We start from the raw sequence: 19,153 nt of genomic DNA on the forward strand, positions 1-19,153 counted from the left end.
AATTCAGAATCAATTTGAAGGACCTCGGAGGATGTTTTCAATGTTGTGCACCATTTTAGGCAAGATTGGTCAATAAATGCGCTTGCAGTGGCTCTAGAAGTGAAAATCGGGCGAAATACATATATGGCAGCTATATCTAAATCTGAACCAATTTCTATAAATTTCACTAGTAATACTAAGAGTCATAAGAAAAATCCTTCCTACCAAATTTCTAGAGATCTAAATCCAAATCGGATTAGTGAATTCGACAGTGCCGTATTGACGCTTACCCCCTACTCTCTTCTTGTAATTTCTTGTTATCACATATGTCTCACTTTTTACCCTTTATTATTAACAATAAATTGTAATATATTCCACAGAGAAATAGAGAAATTATTTGACAGTTCTTTAAAGGAAATCTGTCAAATAAACCTATTTCAAATCTATATTAAGTGTTGTGAATAGGGCCGTAAGTGTTTTGGTGGCAATATGACAAAACCCCAAAGCTCAAATTGTGGGGTTTTGTCATATTTTCACAGAAATATATTAGAAAGTGTCTGGCTTTGACTCAATACAAGTATAAATGCCACATAAAGTACAAGTATCAATCCTATTTTAAAAATTGCATTTGTTCGAATGGGGCACTTACAGTTTAATTTACCATAAAGTAATACTCCCACATGTCCAAATACCATATCAGAAAAATGTTTGAGGCGTCAAATTTTGCAGTTGTTATAAATTCCAATTAGCATTATTAACAATTTACTGCTTTAAATAATAACAATACATAACAATCAATTGTTGGCTATAAATGACTAATTCAATACGATTTTTCAAAATGTAGCTTAAGTCATAATTAGTGTTGCCACTCAGGAAAATTATTTCCTACCACAATTTAAGAAAAATCGTACCAACTCCGACCCCAACCTACCAAATGTACTACAAGCAAAGAATGCCGTATATGTTTTTATACCCGCTACAGAAAAGTTGGCCCTTTTTTACCATTAAATTTGCAACACATAAATTTATACATTTTCAACTCTACAATGTATATAAACTAGATCGTCGTTATATTCATAGACGATCTATACATGTCCGTCTATCTGTTTGTGGAAATCACTCTACAGCTTAAAGTTCATAGATGTCGTATATCTTGATATAGCACCCTTTCCTGAAAAGAAAACTTGGGATTATAAAATTAGGGTTTCTTCGAATTTAATGAACAACCGAGTTTGACAGGAGCGATCTCACGATTCAAGGGTTTGAGCCCAGAAATGCGCTTTTACTGCCCATTTTTGGCGTTAGAGTGAGTTGCATGGACCCTTCAACATCTAAGTATGGACCAGGTCTGACCATATTTATATTCAGCTGCCGTATAGCCCCATTTCCCGATTGAACACTCAAAAGCCGCATTTCTTACTCAAAATTTACGAAATTTGGAAGAAATCCCTCAACACTCATACCAGTCAATATCAGAACATTCACCCTTTTTCCTGAGATTTGTTACAGTGAGACCTCTTGTTATTCATGGTTTTAATCTGCACTCTTAACGAATACACAGAAACGACAAGAAGTGAAATAATTTTAAGTCATCCCCGGCGATTTTTTCAGTAAATAACTCGGTATTTTTATGTTTGAAAAACCTACCAAAATTTTGGTCAGCCTACCAACCTACCAAGAGTACAAAAACCCATCAATTTTGGTATGAACCTACCAAAAACGGCAACACTAGTCATAATAGACAATACATCAATTGCAATGTACTTCAACATTCATACATTGCATTACAAATTTCAAGCATTATGCATCCCTGCAAAGTATGTCCAATACAAAGCAAAAAAATCATATTTTTAAAATTTTTGTATAAAGAAAACCCCAAAATTATTTAAAATTAAACATATGTATGTATATGATCCACTCTAGAAATTCTTGTCAATAATCACCACTAAATATTTATACACATTTCAATCTTTGCCAATTTGCATAAAAAGAGGCAACTCATTGACGTTTTAGTTTAGACGACATAGTTTTCTTGACCATAATGAACAACACATGACTGACTGAGTGAAATGCTTTTATTCACAAAAAAAAATTTGCATTATTTAAAAATCTTATGCAAGACAGCAGAAAACTGTACGAGAGCAACTGATGATTTTGTCACAATTGTACCAACGCCACTAAACATAGATGAGGACCATAAAGATTTTAACGATCATAATTAGAGAGATGCGGGTGAATAAAGTATTTGCCATTTAACAAAAAACTAATTTTTACGACTTTTTAATTTAATTCAATGGATTTGTCTATACAATAAATGATTAGAATAATAAAATCAAAAGTAATAAAATAATATATATCAATTTGTTTTGAATTTTTGAAATGTTGCTATGTTATCAATAAAATTGTTAAATAAAAATTGTATATTTTCTAGATCATTAAAAAATTTGTAGTTGAAACATGTATCTAAACACCCTATCAATAATTAATGCACCAATTAACTCAATAAACATTAGCATTATTTTGAAAAAATCAACACATTTGCTTTGGGTGGTTAGTAATCAAAATTTTGCGAAATCTGACAAAAATTTGTCCCTTACAATGATAGAAAAACGATGTTTTAAATCATGCATCAGTGGCGTCATTATCATGAACAGACGTTGTTGAAAATATTGTATACATATAGACGGCGGTGGTGCAGTGTGATAAGGCGTTTGTAAACACACAATCATGGGATGGGATGGATGGGACTCAGGTTCGATTTGCAATCTTAAAAAAAAATATGTACAAAACGAAGTCACAATGTGAACAACTGTGGACTGTTTCCAACGTTTGTTCACAAACACCTGTTGTTAATATATGAACATTTGTTGTTGATTCACTTTTATGTACATAAAGGGGGTCAATTTGACAACGCTATGATTCTTTTTTATTTGGGCGTAGATATATTCATTTATACACGCTATACTTGATGCGGGTGCTGCAGGGCAACAGAACGCACAAAAAGTATTGAGGTGTTACAAACGGAAGGAAAAGATGAATCGTTGTTCTTCATGGAAATGCGAGCTCTCATAGATCGGTTCAAACCAGCGCCTTTTTAACCGGCCAAAAACTTCAAATTGATGGGTCATCTGCCGTACGGCCCTGACTTGGCACCCAATCAATTCTTTTTGTTCCCGCATATTAAGGTAAAAATGCGTGACCAATGATTTTCGGCGCCAGAAAATGATATTTAAGAGTTCAAATAACTATTTTTTAGGAGGTGTCTCAATGGCAGTGGGAACATAAGCACTACTTCCAATTGGTTTGAGCTCATGCTCAAATGGTGGAGAATATTTTGAAAAACAATAAAACCATTTTTGATGATAAAAATTTCCATTCAATTTCTATTTTCATTAAAATGCCAGAAACTTATATAGCAGTCCTCGTAGGAGCATTTATTATCCCATTTTTCTGAAATTATTAACCGCAAGTTGTTTTGGAGCCTTCCGTATGCGAGACGAGTATGGACCATACCGGGCCATATTTGCATATATCCGCCGCATAGACCGATCTGCCGATGTATGGTCTTGAGGCAATAACATACGTGTGTTGTTGTTGTAGCCACATTTGCATGTGGAAGTGGGGATCTCGTCAAGCTCTAAAAGCGAGCAAGCTCGTTTGGGTTTATACGACCGATCGCCGCGGGAACATGATGGCCATTGGTTATTTAAAGTCGCCAATAACTCGCCTTGTCGTATCGATCATCATAGGCACTCAGTATTAACACAAGAGTCGGTGCCGCTCGGCCCCTCACTAAAACTCTCCACTCGATCCCGCTAATTGTCCGCGACTGCAGTTGCAGCTTCTCCGTATGGAGCATTCCACTATCCGCAATCTGTGGACGCGCTCGGTAGCTCCCAGCTGAGCTTCTCGTGATAGTTGTGGGGACCACACTCGGAAGTATCTAGGGGAAGTCTCTCAGCAGAATATGCGTTATGAGGACGAGATCCTCCGAAATGGTAGAGCCGCGCTTCACTCGGTGCTCTGGATGCCCGCTTAGAGAGGGGGCCTGAGCAAAAAGGTCAAACTTACAATTTGCAAGCAGATAATCCGGCCTACTATGGCATATGTTTTTCTGGTTTGGTCCACGATATCGTCTCACCAGATGGAGAGAATCAGGGTGCTGGAGAGAAGAATACTGGTGTACTGCCTGGGTCTTAGGAAGCAAAGAACAGTCGATGGATATTTTAGGAGCCCAAGTTGCCGCGCAGCCTATAATGGTACCTGCGTGGCTCGCATTGATGGTTTCATGACGGCACAGGCCATTGATCACCTCCTGGGATATCAGCAACATCGTAATCGAATAGCTCGGGCTTGATCGATGACGGAGGAGTATTTTTCACGACTAATGGAGACCAACGGTCATCAGAGCCCTATGTGCCTTCCGCGGTATGCTGTGGTGTATGACGACGGCGGTAATATTCTGCTATATAATAGAAGATATGGAACCTACGGGTCCGATAACTTGGTGTATAGTCTGGATCGGAGGTTGGGACCCACCACATTGTGAATTATGGGGATAGATTTGTTTAATGGTAATTTTTATTTTATTTTGAATTTTGTTATATTTTTGTTATATTTATATATATGGAGGCCACCGTAGCGCAGATGTTAGCATGTACGCCTATGACGCCGAACGCCTGGGTTCGAATCCGGGCGATACCATCAGAAAAATTTTTAGCGGTGGTTTTCCTTCCTAATGCTGGTAACATTTGTGAGGTATATGCCTTGTAAAACTTCTCTCTAAAGAGGTGTCGCACTGCGGCACTCCGTTTGGAGTCCGCTATAAAAAGGAGCCCCCTTATCATTGAGCTTAAAACTTGAATCGGACTGTTCATTGGCAAAATTTGTATTTTGTATATTTGGTTTATCTTGGTTCTCTTGTGTAGATATTTTGAAGATATTTTGTAAATAGTCTTGTTCACGGATTGGATTGTTTGGTTTTATATTAGGTTTTGAGTTTGTTTGTAAATACGTTGTTTAGGTTAGAATTATGATATTTAGATAAGGCCTAGAAGTTGAGGGCAAATCTCATTTTTTTAAAAGGCTCTTTAAATGTATATTTGGCTATGAACTAAAAGAGGCAGCTTTTTCAAAGATTTTCTCTACAATCCTTTTATTTACATTCTCCAAGAAGAAAATGCTGCCAAATATCTTTTCAGTTTGCGGATTATACCAATCATGATTATCTGATGACAAGTCAGTGGTTTCTTTTGGTATTTAACAAAGCAAAAAAAATCGATTTGAGTTTACCACTCAACACCCTAACACTATAAAATCCACCTTGCCCCTTTGGCTCGGGGAGCCTCTTGACCAATAAAGATGAGAAAAATAAAATAAAAATTAATCACTTTTAATGAATGGCCACGATTTTGGGGTGACGATAAGAGTGTAACAAACGCAACGGCATGAGTGAGAAAAATGAATGCAAATCTTCTTAGGATTACCTGCCATTGCCTTTTTGGCTGATGGGGCCAAACGATTGCGGCGGCTAGAGCTTAAGCAAGGCCAAAACCAAAAATTCTTGAAGGTTTTTAATTTTTGGCACTTCATAAGTCATTTTAATGGAAAACAAATTGTGGAAGACGAACGAACGATCAGCTATAAATAACAAAAAAAAAAAAAACAAGCGAAGGGTATCCCATCCCACCCCAAAGAAAGTTTACTGGGCAAAAAACACAAAATCAATAAGTCTTTAATGATAATTAATGAGCAGCAGACATTGTACACACACACACACACAGCTCGAATTATGAATAATAACAAATCAAATAATTTTTTTAATAATTTATCTGAAAAGAAAATCTGTCACCAACAACACCACACAGAGACAATAAGGCACACATTTAGGCCCAAAGAAAAATGTTCAGCCAAAAAAAAAAAAAATGCCAGATAAAGATCTGTCAGTCAAGTTAATGTGAGGCTGGGCTGAGCTCTAAGCCTGGCTGGCATCTTTAAGGGTTAAACAGGTATTCTTCTCCACCGAGCTGTGCTGTTTGTTTTTACCTTTCTCGTAGCTGTAGGAAGTTTTGGTGAGGTTGAAGCTGTTCGAAGTTGTTATTGCTCCTCTCCTCTACCCGTATCTGCAGCATGCAGGTTAGAGCCGTGGTGGCTGTTGTTTTTTTTTTCTTTCTTTATAAATTTTAATGTTTTGTTTGGCGACTTGTGCCATAAATTAGTTGACAGTTTTGTTGCTGTTGTGTTTCAACTGGAAATCAGTGAAAAGACAAACGGACGGACATGCAGACAGACAAAGCCAGAGAGCAGACTGCTGGCACTAGCATTTGGGGGTACGTGTGCTTACCCCATACTGGTGGCCGGCTGCCCAGGCACTGGGATCTCCATCAACAACAACAACTACAGCAACTAGAAACAAACAAACACATGCCACTTAACAGATCGTGATCTTCATCATTGTCGTACACATCTCTTCATCGTCCACTTCATCTGCATAATTTCGGTGTTACTTTTTTATTATTAATTTTAATTGTTGTTGAGATAAGACAGCTAGCTAGCCAGCCAACCAGCCAGCCATTCATTCAGCCAGCTAGCAGCCATACCAACCTGCCCAGCCCGGAAAGCCAGATAGCCTGCTAGCCAAACAGGCCCAGAACAAAACCCTGACTGTTACCAAAACAGTTTTGTCTTGGCACACACACAATAAATTTCTTGTTTAAATTTTTCCCATCAAAAATTTGTGTATTTATTTTCCTTGTCATTTTTAGCCAATGGTTTGGGCACAAATTGCACATTTTTGTTTAGGTATGTAGAAAATGTTTATAAACATAATTGCATTAACGGCTGATTATGAAGGCGACACCTTTTTATTGCAGTCTCTTCCCGGAAAGCTGACTCAACTGTTTTTGCTGTGTGTTATTGTTTGATTTTTGGGGCTAGAACAGTTCGTTGAAGGGCAGCAAAAAATCATAGCGCCTCGCGTCTGGAAATTTATGTTTAGCCAGCCTGAGAACTGTGCTTCGCCACAGTTTGGGGCTTTTCACTGGGAAAAGTCAAAGCTGCTACCGGCATTTATGCTTACTAAGCAATATTTGTTTTCATTATGTTTAGGCTTCATTAATCCCGTTTTAATTTAAAGCGGCTCACCCACAGTACTATTAAGCCACAAAATTTAGCATACAAACAAAATAAGCCTTAAACAATGGTTGGACACTTAAAAGGCAATCAATATTTTTATGGTTTCACACGTTAAGCAGAAAGTGGTGGCATAAGGGACTTGATGGTTATGCTAAAAGGAGGAAACCATTTTTAAGAGATTCGGCCGGGCCGAATCTAGGGAACCCACCAACATGGATTCTACTAAAAATTTACAAAAATTAACTTAGTTGAACGGCACATGCTTACTCTATGTACAAAATTTGTTGCAAATCAAACAAAAATGTGAGCTTCTTGAAGCCGTAGAATGCTAATCTGGAGATTGGTTTCTATGGGAGCTATATCAGATTATGCACCGATTTGGACCATACTTACCAGGTATGCTTTCACGGTTGAACGTGCGACTGTGTTATGTTAAAGTCTCTTCGTTAATGGTGAAACCTTCAGCCACTTCGTTTGTGGCAAAGAATGAGTTTTTACTAGTAAATTTAAAATTTTTTTAAATCAAAAATGTTTGGATTACATCGAAAGATGCATTGTTACACGAAAAGTTGATTCGTTTATTTATCTCTTGTGTGACTCTCCCATTTTTCGTAGGCAAACGTACGCTTATATGTTTCATTCAGTAACTTTGCCAGCAGTCAGTGGAAAATGTACAGTCATTGGAAGATGTATTGTACATTAGACCGTCCCATGTTATAAAGGAGAAAAATTTGATTAGAAATAATGATACGGCAGAATTTTTTTAGGGACACTCTTATCGGAAAATTCTAAAAGAATTACTTCTTAGATATCCGAAAAATTTTTAGATATCCGAAAAATTTTTGGTAATGCCGAGGTGACCAATTTTAGGGCCTTACCAAGAGACGCTCGGACCACCTGTGTACGTGAAATTTTGCACACGATCTCGATAACACCTCAGCTCTAACCGTTCCGCATTTCAAGAGATATCTTTACCCGTTCTTATACGGCATATTTTTTACTGTGTTCCGTACCAGGCTCGGATGACGAGAGGCTTAGCACAACACCCTATACCATTTCCGCAAAATCCGGTAACAAATATACCACATATCGGTGAAACACCTTTAATGGAGAGATCGGTCTATATGGGGGTTAAATCAAGATATAGTTCCATGAAGCCCATTTCGGACTTAACGAGCGTATAAAAAAAAGAATAGGCTGTGCAAAGTTTTAGCTCAAAATCTTCATTATATCAGGAACCCGTTTGTCTCGGTTCCTTAATGGAAAGTTCATGGGCAATTTTGCATTTGCATGTATTGTATACTGTTTTTATACCCACCACCATAGGATAGGGGGTATATTCATTTCGTCATTCCGCTTGCAACACATCGAAATACCCATTTCCGAACCTTCAAAGTACATATATTTCTAATCGTATGTCCGTTTAGCCATCTGACACGCTACAGCCTTCAAAATAGAGATATCGAGTTAAAATTTTGCAAAGATCCGTATTTATTCAATAAGTAGGTTAGGTTAGGGTTAAATTAGGTTAAAAAGAGCTTGCGGATATTAATCCGCTCCTTGCCATTAAGTATATACACTTAAGCCAGTAATCCGCTTGTTGTGCGCTCTAAATACTAAAAAAGCAATCACGAAAAAGATAATCTATGCTAGGAATTCCGTCCTACTTATAAAATCCTTAATTGTTTTCCATGCCACGCCCCAAAGTTGGTTCATGGCTGGTATTGTGTCGCTACCTAAGTGCCGGTATCTGTTAGACGCGAACGCCGGGCAATGACATAGGAAATGCTCCAACGTCTCTTCATCTTCTGCGCATGCCCTACACATGCTATCACTAGTCGCACCGATTTTACATAAGTGAGCTCGTAATCCTATGTGTCCCGTTATCATACCGAGAGCTATGCAGACCTCCTTATTCCTTTCTTTCAGTTATTAACTCGTCTTCTCACGACCTGGATCTCCCCATTGGATTTTCGCTGTTCCACAGGGTTGCATGCGAATTCATCGCCCACGCTCTTAACTCGGACTGCGTCGACCCAAAAGGCTTCGGGTTAACCAACTTTAATTAACGGCAGTTCTCTGGCCTTCATTGCCAAATTGTCTGCTATGGCCCGGCACCCAAACAATGCGGATTGTGCCATCCTCATAGAAGGCGTTAATCTCCTTCTTACACTGCAAGACTGTTCGTGATTCTACCGATCTGGAGTGTTATTGCCCCTATGGCTTTTTTACTGTCCGTAAAGGTGGTCATACTCGACGTCCTCGCGTTAAAACCACACCATCTCACGCATTACGTTATCTCTCGGATCTTCACCTGCAGGACCGTATTATGGTCAGGCTGTGTAAAACAGATCTTAGTTTTTCAATGTAGACCCCCAGGCCCACTCTGTCCTCTAGCTTTGATCCATCCGTGTAGCATGATCTTCCAGATGGCAATACTAGGGTTCCGTCAATCCAAGACTGTGCGGCTGGCAGCAGTGCCTCGCACTCGATCTCGCAGGTGTCGCAGGTTAAGTTCTTAAACGGGTCAAATCAAACCACGGCCGAACTTAAAACGGACTTGGGTACTCGATCGGTTTTCATGTTTACTGGGGTATTTGTGACAATTTCGCTGGTTTTGTCTGGGTTGGTGTTATATTGTCGTGATGGTTAATATCTTCGGTTGGACAGTTAGTGACGGCTCCCTAGACTCTTCTTGCAAAATATCTTTCATTTGAGTCCCATATTCTTTCGAGCGGTCTATTTATCCGACATGGGGTTATTTAGGGTTGACTTGACCCCCAAATGTTTATTTGGATCCAATTTTTGATAACAGGTTCTTATTTTACTCGCAAAGATCATTCATTTAAGTCGTGTTGTACCGACCAGTCTACTTGCCCGCATTGAGTCGTTTCTGGGGTGGAGTTCCTTTTTACCGTCCACATAAACCAAAATTTCGATTTAGATATTTTAGCAGTTAGAAGTCGGAAGGCCTTTCCGATTTTTTCCCAACATTTAACACATATGCCATGAATGAACTACTGAGTCACACGAATTGCTTTTACTATGTTATTGCCGTCGCCAAAACATGACATGACACACATAGGCACGTGACATGAACAATGACTGCAGGAATTAGCCAGTGGTGGCAATTGCGAATCAATATGCAAATTTCATAATTTTGAAATGTAACAACAAAAATTATCGCTGTACTCAGGAAAAATCTAGTAAAAGTCCCACAAACGTTTCCCAAAAACATGTTGATGAGACATGAGTTGAGTATGATTTAAGAAATTAGTTGCATGACATGTTCAATATAGTGCTTCTAATATGACATGTTGTTATTCAACATGAATTGGTAAAAGACGAAAGAAATAGTGCAGAATACATCAAAAATACCTTTGATGTTTTTGATATTCATACATTTTCTGATACAACATGTATGATACAACAATGTTATATATGTAGGTTAGTGCCATGACATGTTAGGTATTGAAGGTTGCGTTGCCATGACATGTTGCACATGTTACGTTATGACTTATTTTCTTTGGGATAGTTTGAACGAATTCCAATTTAAAATTTGCTATCCTTTAACTGTAAGGTTAAATAGATATCAGAGCTATTTTAGTTTTTTGTGTAAGGACAAATGTCCAATGCGACTGTTTGAACATCTAGAGATCCCAACTAGTTGTTGCATTTATTCGTAGATGGCCTTATACATCACATAAAGACTCAGCACTATTAAATGCGTTGGTGTCATAGTCAAGCATGTATGTATGATATGGAATGTATTGAACATTTGCTTGTATGATATGGCATGCATAGCGATTGGTGTTGACATACTTGTACCATTACCTTCCATTATTTTTCACGGTATAGTTTAAATGTATTGCAATGTTTAATGTAATGTTGGTTAGACTTTATTCGGATAGAGGCCACTGTAGCGCATGTCCGCCTATAACGCTGAACGCCTGGATTCGAAAACATCAGAAAAATTTTTTCAGCGGTGGTGCTGGCGACATTTGTGAGGTATTATGCCTGTAAAAACTTCTCCCAAAAGATGTGTCACACTGCGAAATGTCGTTCGGACACGGCTAGAAAAAGGAGTTTCCTTGTCATTGAGCTTAAACTTGAATTGGAAAACATTTATATGTTGATATGTGAGAAGTTTGATCTTGTTCCTTAATGGAATGTTCATAGGCAAATTTTGATTTGTTGTTTTTATGCTGATATAGTCTTCATATTAATCAGGAACTGAGATAAATATGAAGACTGAAGACCTGACTACTAGAGAACATTTTGAAATTATTTGTTGTTGTTTTTATTTATACATTTTGGCTACAACAATGTTAAATAATGTCATAACATAGCATTTGTTGACATGATCTGCTATGAATTGAATATTTCGTTGCTTGACATGGTATGTTTAACGACTGCCTTGGTATGATATGTCATGCTAAGCCTGTTTGCGAGATAGTTGAATGTGCTACAATATTCTAAAAGTCAAGATTTTAATAAATAAGAGTTTTTGTGATTTTTCCCGGTAACTGCACTTTTGCCCCAACTTAGTATTGAACTAAAACTGCCTCACTCACAAGAATATGTCTCTATTGAAAAGCAGGCATCAACCATCTCAACAGATGGCCATACACAAGTTAAAGCTTTAAACTGATTTTCCAGTGCATTTTTGAAACTAAAACATTGCGTCTGTGTATTTGGTCAGTACTCCTGTTTGCCTAACTGAGCACATTGTGAATGTTTTTTTTTTGAATTTCGACCAAGTGGTCTTCCTACAATTTGGGTAGTGCGAGTTTTTTTTGTGTTTCCTTTTTTTGAAGTTTTGCTACACGAAACCTCAGAACACGCTGCACGCTTGGAGTCATTCGCTCTTGCATGGTTATGCAAAATAATTTATAGAGTATTGAAATGTGTCACTGAAATATGTTAAAATTTCTTTAAATACCCTTTATGCCCACTTCGCGCTGGGCTCTTGGCCAAAATTGTGGGGAGTCCGCACGCACGCCAAGCGGAGGAGCATGCGTTTGCATGAAATGTCATGTTGGCAGGCACGCAAAATACTCCTGGTATTTAATGTCATTGGGACCACAACATTTCCTTTAGTGTTGTTGTTGTTGTTGTTCCTGTTTTTGTTTTGTTAATTTTATTGCATTTTAAGTTTTGTTTGTTGTTTGTTTTTATGTGTGTTTGCAACTTGAAAGTTAACTGTGGTCGTTTTTGTTTTCTCTTCTAATTTCAGGTTAAACGTCCCAAGCCAGAGCCCACGGAGACAAATGATAGAAATCGGTAAGTGAGCAATAACAGCATGATATAAAGTAGACCTCGACATGGGAGGAGGGGAAGTGGTGATTCTTTGTTTGCTTCATACTGGGTGGTAAAACAATAAGGAGGCTAGAATTAATGTAAGGCACTATGAGACAGCAAAATAAAAAATTAAATAAAAACAAATTCAAATGAAATAAAGTATAAAAAAATAAAATATGCTAAAAAAATAGTTTATAATATGTTCGAAAAATCACGAAAAGATTTTGAAAACTCAAAATAAAAAAGAGCGTAAATGGACGAACGAAACGAACCGACCCGTGGCTGTGCTGTATGTCAATGCGCCCTAAGCATAAAAAGCCCTTGCAGTGGCATTCAAAGAATGCTTAAGTGCACAAAAAAGAGTTTGGCAATGTTGATGTGTTTGTTGTTCTTAGCATTGATGATAAGGTTTTATCAGAATAGTGGAAAGTAAGACTTTTATCTCTCTTACTCCGCTAAGGAGAGTTAGAGAACTTATTGAGCCCCGTTTCAAAACAAAAGCGTACTCTACACTTTAGTCAATAGCCGGTGGGTATGTAGAGCACCTTAATCAATTTGACAAAGGTGTTGATGAAGATACATAGCGTATCAGAAGTCGCGATCTACAATGTCAGTCAAAGTGTTTTGAAAACAGTACACACATACACACTTGTCTAAAACACTTGGCTTTGAAAAAAGGTAGTGAATATGATCTCGAGCTAGAATATGTTAGAAAAATAGCAATAAAGCAAAAAAAAAAAAATTAAAATTAATTACAATAAAATGAAATAAAATAAAATATTAAAAATTAAAAACAATACCATCTTATATATAAAAATCAATTTGTGTTTGTTTGTAGGTTTGTTTGTTTGTGTGTTCCTTATAGACTCAGAAACGGCTGAACCGATTTTCTTGAAATTTTCACAAATGGTGCATAATGATCCCGTGGTGAAAATAGGGTACTAAATTTTTTGATATCTGAAGGGGGGCGGACCCTCCCCCTTACCCTAATTTTCAGAAACGCCAGATCTCGGAGATGGGTGGCGAAATTTTGTGTGCTCTTATAAAGTACCCTAAAAACCAACATTTGGTATCCAAATTTCGGATAGGGTACCTAGGGGGGCCGCCCCACCCTAAAATCTACTAAATATATATTTAGACTAATCACGACAATATGGGACTCAAATGGAAGGATAAGAAAACGTATCTGATATCCAATTATCGGACCAATTGTGCTAGGGGGACCACCCCAACCCCCAAAACTCCCCAAAATCGGACATATTTACCGACCACGGCAATATGGGACTCAAATGAAAGGTATTTGCGAGTAAAATACGAATCGGGGGGTTTCTGGGGGTCCACCCCTCCCCCAAAACACCCCCAAACAGGACTTATTTACAGACCATGGCAATATGGGGCTTAAATTAAAGGTTTTTGAGTGTAGAATACGAATCTGATATCCAGACGTGCTACCAAGTGTTTGGTGGGCCGCCCATCCCCGTGAACATACCCCAAAGAAGACAAATTTACGACCATAGCAAAATAGAACTCAAATGAAAGGTCTTTGGAAGTAAAGCACGAATCTGATATCAATGTTCGGGAAAAAGTGTCTATGGGGCTAACCCACCCCCGTTAGACCACCCAAATAGGAAGTATTTGCTGACCATTGCAATATGAGGCTCAAATAAGAGGTATTTTAGAGTAGAACAGGAATCTGATATATATTTTCAAAGTCAAGTCACTGAGTGGCCGCCCCATCCCCCAAAATACCCCCAAACCAGTCATGTTTACCGACTATGGAAAAATGGGGCTCAAATGAAGTGTATTTGGGAGTAGACCATGAATCTGACATCAACATTCAGGACAAACTGTCTAGAGGACGTCCCACCACCATAAAAACCCCCCAAGTAGGACGTATTTGCTCACCAAGACAGTTTGGGTCTTCAAGACAGTGGAGCTCGATATTCATAGTTTTAGGCCCCATACCCCAAACCGGACATATTTGCTGGCTTTTCAATTAGAGGTTTAAGTAAATGGTATTTGAGATTAAAAAACGAATTTGATATCCAATTTTGAGGCCAATGGCAATATGGGGTTAAAATATATGAGAATAGGGCACGTTGCTGATATATTTTCAGTTCTTAGTGATTGGGGAACCACCACTCCCCAATCACAATGTCAATGTGGAGCTTAAATAAAATGAATTGGGGGTAGAGCAAGAATTGATACACACTTTCAAGACCAATTTTCTAGGGGTCTACCCCTTTCCCAAAATACCCCACAAACAGCAATTTTTTGCTGACCATATGGGGCTTGTGTAAAGGTATTTGGGAGTATAATACGAATTTGTTATCCAAATGTAGAACCATGTATTTAAGGCATCACCTCTTCCCCAAAACACCCCCAAAGAGTAAACATTTTTCGACCACGCCAATATGTGGCTCAAATGAAAGGTATTTGAGATTAGAAAACGAATTTGATAACCAATTTTAAGACCATGGGTTTGGGGGACGCCTTATCCTGTAACTTCAAACAAAACCAATGGCAATATGGGGTTTAAATAAATGGTATTTGAGAGATGAGCGCGATGCTGTTATTTTTTATGGGCCAAGTGTCTGGGGGACCACCTCACCCCCGAAAACACACCTAAATCAGACCTCGTGAGAATATTGAGCTGAAATAAAGTATTTTAAGAATGGAGTACATCTTACATCCAAACTTAAATTCGTAGACCAATAAAGATCATATGGGATTCAGATAAAGGCACTTATATTGTAATACTGTTTGTCAAGCGATATACTAATTTCGTAGCATGGTATTTCACTAAAAGCTCTTTAATTGTCGAAAATAAATATTCCAAGGAAAATTTTGTTCCATATAAAATAACAGAAGGCGCTGCGGAGTGGGCCCGGTCCAGCTCTAGTATTTATATATATATATATATACATATGAGAGCTATATCTAAATAACCGATTTCTATGAAGTTCACCTATAATCTTGAGACTGATAAGAGTATCACTCTTGCAAAATTTCGTGAGAATCGGTTTACATATGACGATATGATCGCAATTTCTTCCCATTTCAATAGGCTTCGTCTCTAGGCCCAAGCTAATAATTGTGCTAAATTTGAAGACGATCGGTTGAAAATTGCGATCTGTACTTTGTACACAAATTAACATGGACAGACAGACAGGCAGTCGGACAGACAGATACAGAGACAGACGGACAAACAGACTGACATAGCTAAATTGAATCAGAAAGAGATTCTGAGTCGATCGGTGTACTTATCAATGGGTCTGTCTCTCTTCCTTCTGGGTGTTACAAACAGATGCACTAAGTTATAATACCCTGCACCATAGTAGTGGTGTAGGGTATAAAAATATCGAGAATGTTAAGTCGAATATTTAGTTAGGAAATTTTTCTTTTTATATAACTATTTAAAAAAAAAACATAAATTTTTATGAGGTAATAGCAACAATATATTGAATAAGTGCCCATATGCCTCGCCATTTGATCGCCTTTCGTTTTGATTTTGGAATGATTTATTCTTAAAGTCGACTTAGACCACATAATTCTCAAATTCTCCAAAATAAATAAACACAGACAAAAAGGAAGCCAATGATGCATTGCTCTTAAATCAATTAAACTTACACAACATACCTAAGAAAAGGTGTCAAATTATGGGGAATTATTTTCCCAATCAGGCATAAAATTTGGATACGACTCATTGAAAGAGTCAAAAAAGACATGTAAAAGAAGACCTATACTCTACGAAAATATTTTCAGTTTAAGCAGATGCTAAAATCTCAGCTTAAATTCCTATCCACCCATATTTTTGTAAAAATATTTAGAATTTCCATAATCACTGCCGAAGACCACAACAATTTGTCATTTGTTTACAAGGACTGCATTGTCCTTTTGGGTGTTATGCTGTTACTGTTGCCGGTGTACAGCGCCTAGCCTGTGTACGGCTGCATTTCAATAATCCCTTAAGTAGGGGGCGCATACATTTGCGATCATAATGAATGATGGGACATAAGCGTTTTAAAGCCAGCCAAGAATTTTTGAGAGTTTGCCTAAAACAAGGCAAATGAATAAGAGTCTTAAACACTCTTAAGTATTTCACTTCCTTTGGGTCACGGATTTGAAATAAAATGAATAAAGATTTGAAAAAAAAAAAAAAATTGTCACCTCTTTGTCTACCACATGTCCCTCCCTTAAGTTTCTTAGAAATTAAGGCATGTGTTTTCCAAAAACCTCCCTAGTAATATGAAAAATAAAAAATGTTAAATATTTGTATAAGAACCAAGGATATTTGAAAGAGGTAAAAGCAAACTAAAAACAATACAAATTTGGTGGCAGGGTCGAACCTTGCATATACATACATTCACATTAAAGAAAACAAATTTGCAAATGATAATGGCTTCGGGGGGCTCAATAAGTCAAATAGGGTTATAATTAATTAAGATACATATTAGGCCCATAGTTAAAATATTGAAGTCCACATTACGAGTTTTTGCGAGGCTAGGTTGAACAAGTAAAAGCGTGCTAAGTTCGGCCGGGCCGAATCTTATATACCCTCCACCATGGATGGCATTTGTAGAGTTCTTTTCTGGTATGTCTTTTTAGGCAAAGATAAAAATTGGGATAAAAGATAAGAATTGCTATGCTATTGAAGCTATATCAAGTTATGGTCCCATAAAGTTGGACACCATAGTAGAAGTCATTGTGTAAAATTTCAGCCAAATTGGGGGAGATCGGTTTATGTGGGAGCTGTATCAGGCTATAAACCGATTCAGACCATAATTAACACATATGTTGAAATTCATAGAAGAAACCGTTGTACAAAATTTCAGCCAAATCGTATAAAAATTATGCCTTGTTGATAGTCATAACGAAACACGTCATGCCGAATTTCAGCCAAATCGGATGACAATTGCGCCCTCTAGAGGCTCAAGAAGTCAAGACCCCAGATCGGTTTATAAGACGGCTATATCAGGTTATGGACCGATTTCAACCATACTTAGCATAGTTTTTGGAAGCATAACAAAATACGTGCAAAATTTCAGGCAAATCGGATAGGAATTGCGCCCCCTAGAGGCTTAAGAAGTCAAGACCCCAGATCGGTTTATATGACAGCTATATCAGGTTATGGACCGACTTCCACCATACTTAGCACATTTGTTGGAAGTCATAACGAAAGACGTCACGTCAAATTTCAGGCAAAGCGGATAAGAATTGCGCCCTCTAGAGGTTCAAGTAATCAAGATCCCAGATCGGTTTATATGACAGCTATATCAAGTTATGAACTGATTTCAACCATACTGATCACAGTTGTTGGAAGTCATAAAGAAACACGTCATGCCAAATTTCAGGCAAATCGGAAAAGAATTGCGCCCTCTAGAGGATCAAGAATTCAAGATCCACGATCGGGTTATATGGCAGCTATATAAAAACATGGACCGATATGACCCATTTTCAATACCAACCAACAAACTCTAATAAGACGTATTTGCGCAAAATTTCAAGCGGCTAGCTTTAATGCTTCGAAGGTTAGCGTGCTTTTGACAGACAGACGGACGAACGGATAGATGGACGGACATGGCTAGATCGACTTTAAATGTCATGTCGATCAATAATATACACTATATACTTTATGGAGTCTTAGACGAATATTTCGAGGAGTTGCAAACAGAATGACGAAATTAGTATACCCCCCATCCTATGGTGGTGGTATACCCCCATCCATGCCACTATGGACATACACCTAAGCCAGTAATCGGCTTATTGTGCACTCTAAATACTGAAAAAGTAGGCTCGCAAAAGAAAATCTAAGTTACGAATTCGGTGCAACTTACAAAATCCTTTATTTTCTTCCATGCCACGCCCCTAAGTCGGTTCATATCTGTTATTGTGTCCCCACCTAAGTTTTTGTGTCTTTTAGCCACCAAGTTTTTGCAAAATCGGGCAAAAAATATGAAGCTTTTTTGGGCTAAAGAAGCCCAAGCGGGAAATAGAACCGTGCCCAAAGTTTATTGAAATAGGATGTTTAGAGAACATTTTGTCCAAAATCAATTTCTTTAACAAATTATGGCAAAATTGAAAATTTTCGTAAAATTGGATTTCTTACAGAAATTTTGTTTAAATCAATGTTGGTTTTTAATGGCTTAAAAATTGGAAATTTTTAAAAAAACATTTCGTCAAATTGTTTTGATTTTGGTGTATGGAAAATAAAGTTTTATACCTTTTTCTTGAAAATCAATTTTGACTGATTTTCTTTAGCTACAATAACTACCACATTTTTCTCTTAAAGAAAAAAAGGGACAATTGTTTTCCTTTCTTGCCGCTCCAAACCACTACTACATTTGTTTTCCACATGTTTTAGATTTCATGAAATTCCATTGACGTGCCTTTTATTTCCTTTCAAATTTGTCGCACAAACACTTTGTAAGCATTTTTCTCAATTTTTTTTCAAAGTGCTATTAAAACAAAGAACACATTAGAAAAAAGACCACACTTGACATGATCTGTAACACAAATCTGTTTAAATTCTTTGCGCATGCGCAAACAGCTTAGCTAGTCAAGAGAGGACCGCTCACAATGTGTGAGTGTGTAAGTGTTTTTGGTTTTTGGTAAAACCACTTGACTTTACGATTCATGTGTTACCCTGCCACTCCACAAAGAACAAATTTATTTATTTTTAATATCCTTAAGACGCACACACATTTTTCTAATGTCAATTTGTGATTTTATGACCATT

At 37.6% G+C, this 19,153-nt stretch overlaps 1 protein-coding gene across 1 annotated transcript in view; it reads left to right on the top strand.

Moving 5' to 3' along the window:
• LOC106088317 (developmental protein eyes absent) overlaps window positions 1–19,153 on the top strand; it is a 96,236-nt gene that overhangs the window by 69,685 nt on the left and 7,398 nt on the right. The window contains 1 exon segment of the mRNA XM_013253785.2: window positions 12,350–12,396. Within this exon segment, the coding sequence (XP_013109239.2) occupies window positions 12,350–12,396 (47 nt within the window).

This window comes from Stomoxys calcitrans, chromosome 3, assembly GCF_963082655.1.
Source record: "Stomoxys calcitrans chromosome 3, idStoCalc2.1, whole genome shotgun sequence".
NCBI classification, from domain to species: domain Eukaryota; kingdom Metazoa; phylum Arthropoda; class Insecta; order Diptera; family Muscidae; genus Stomoxys; species Stomoxys calcitrans.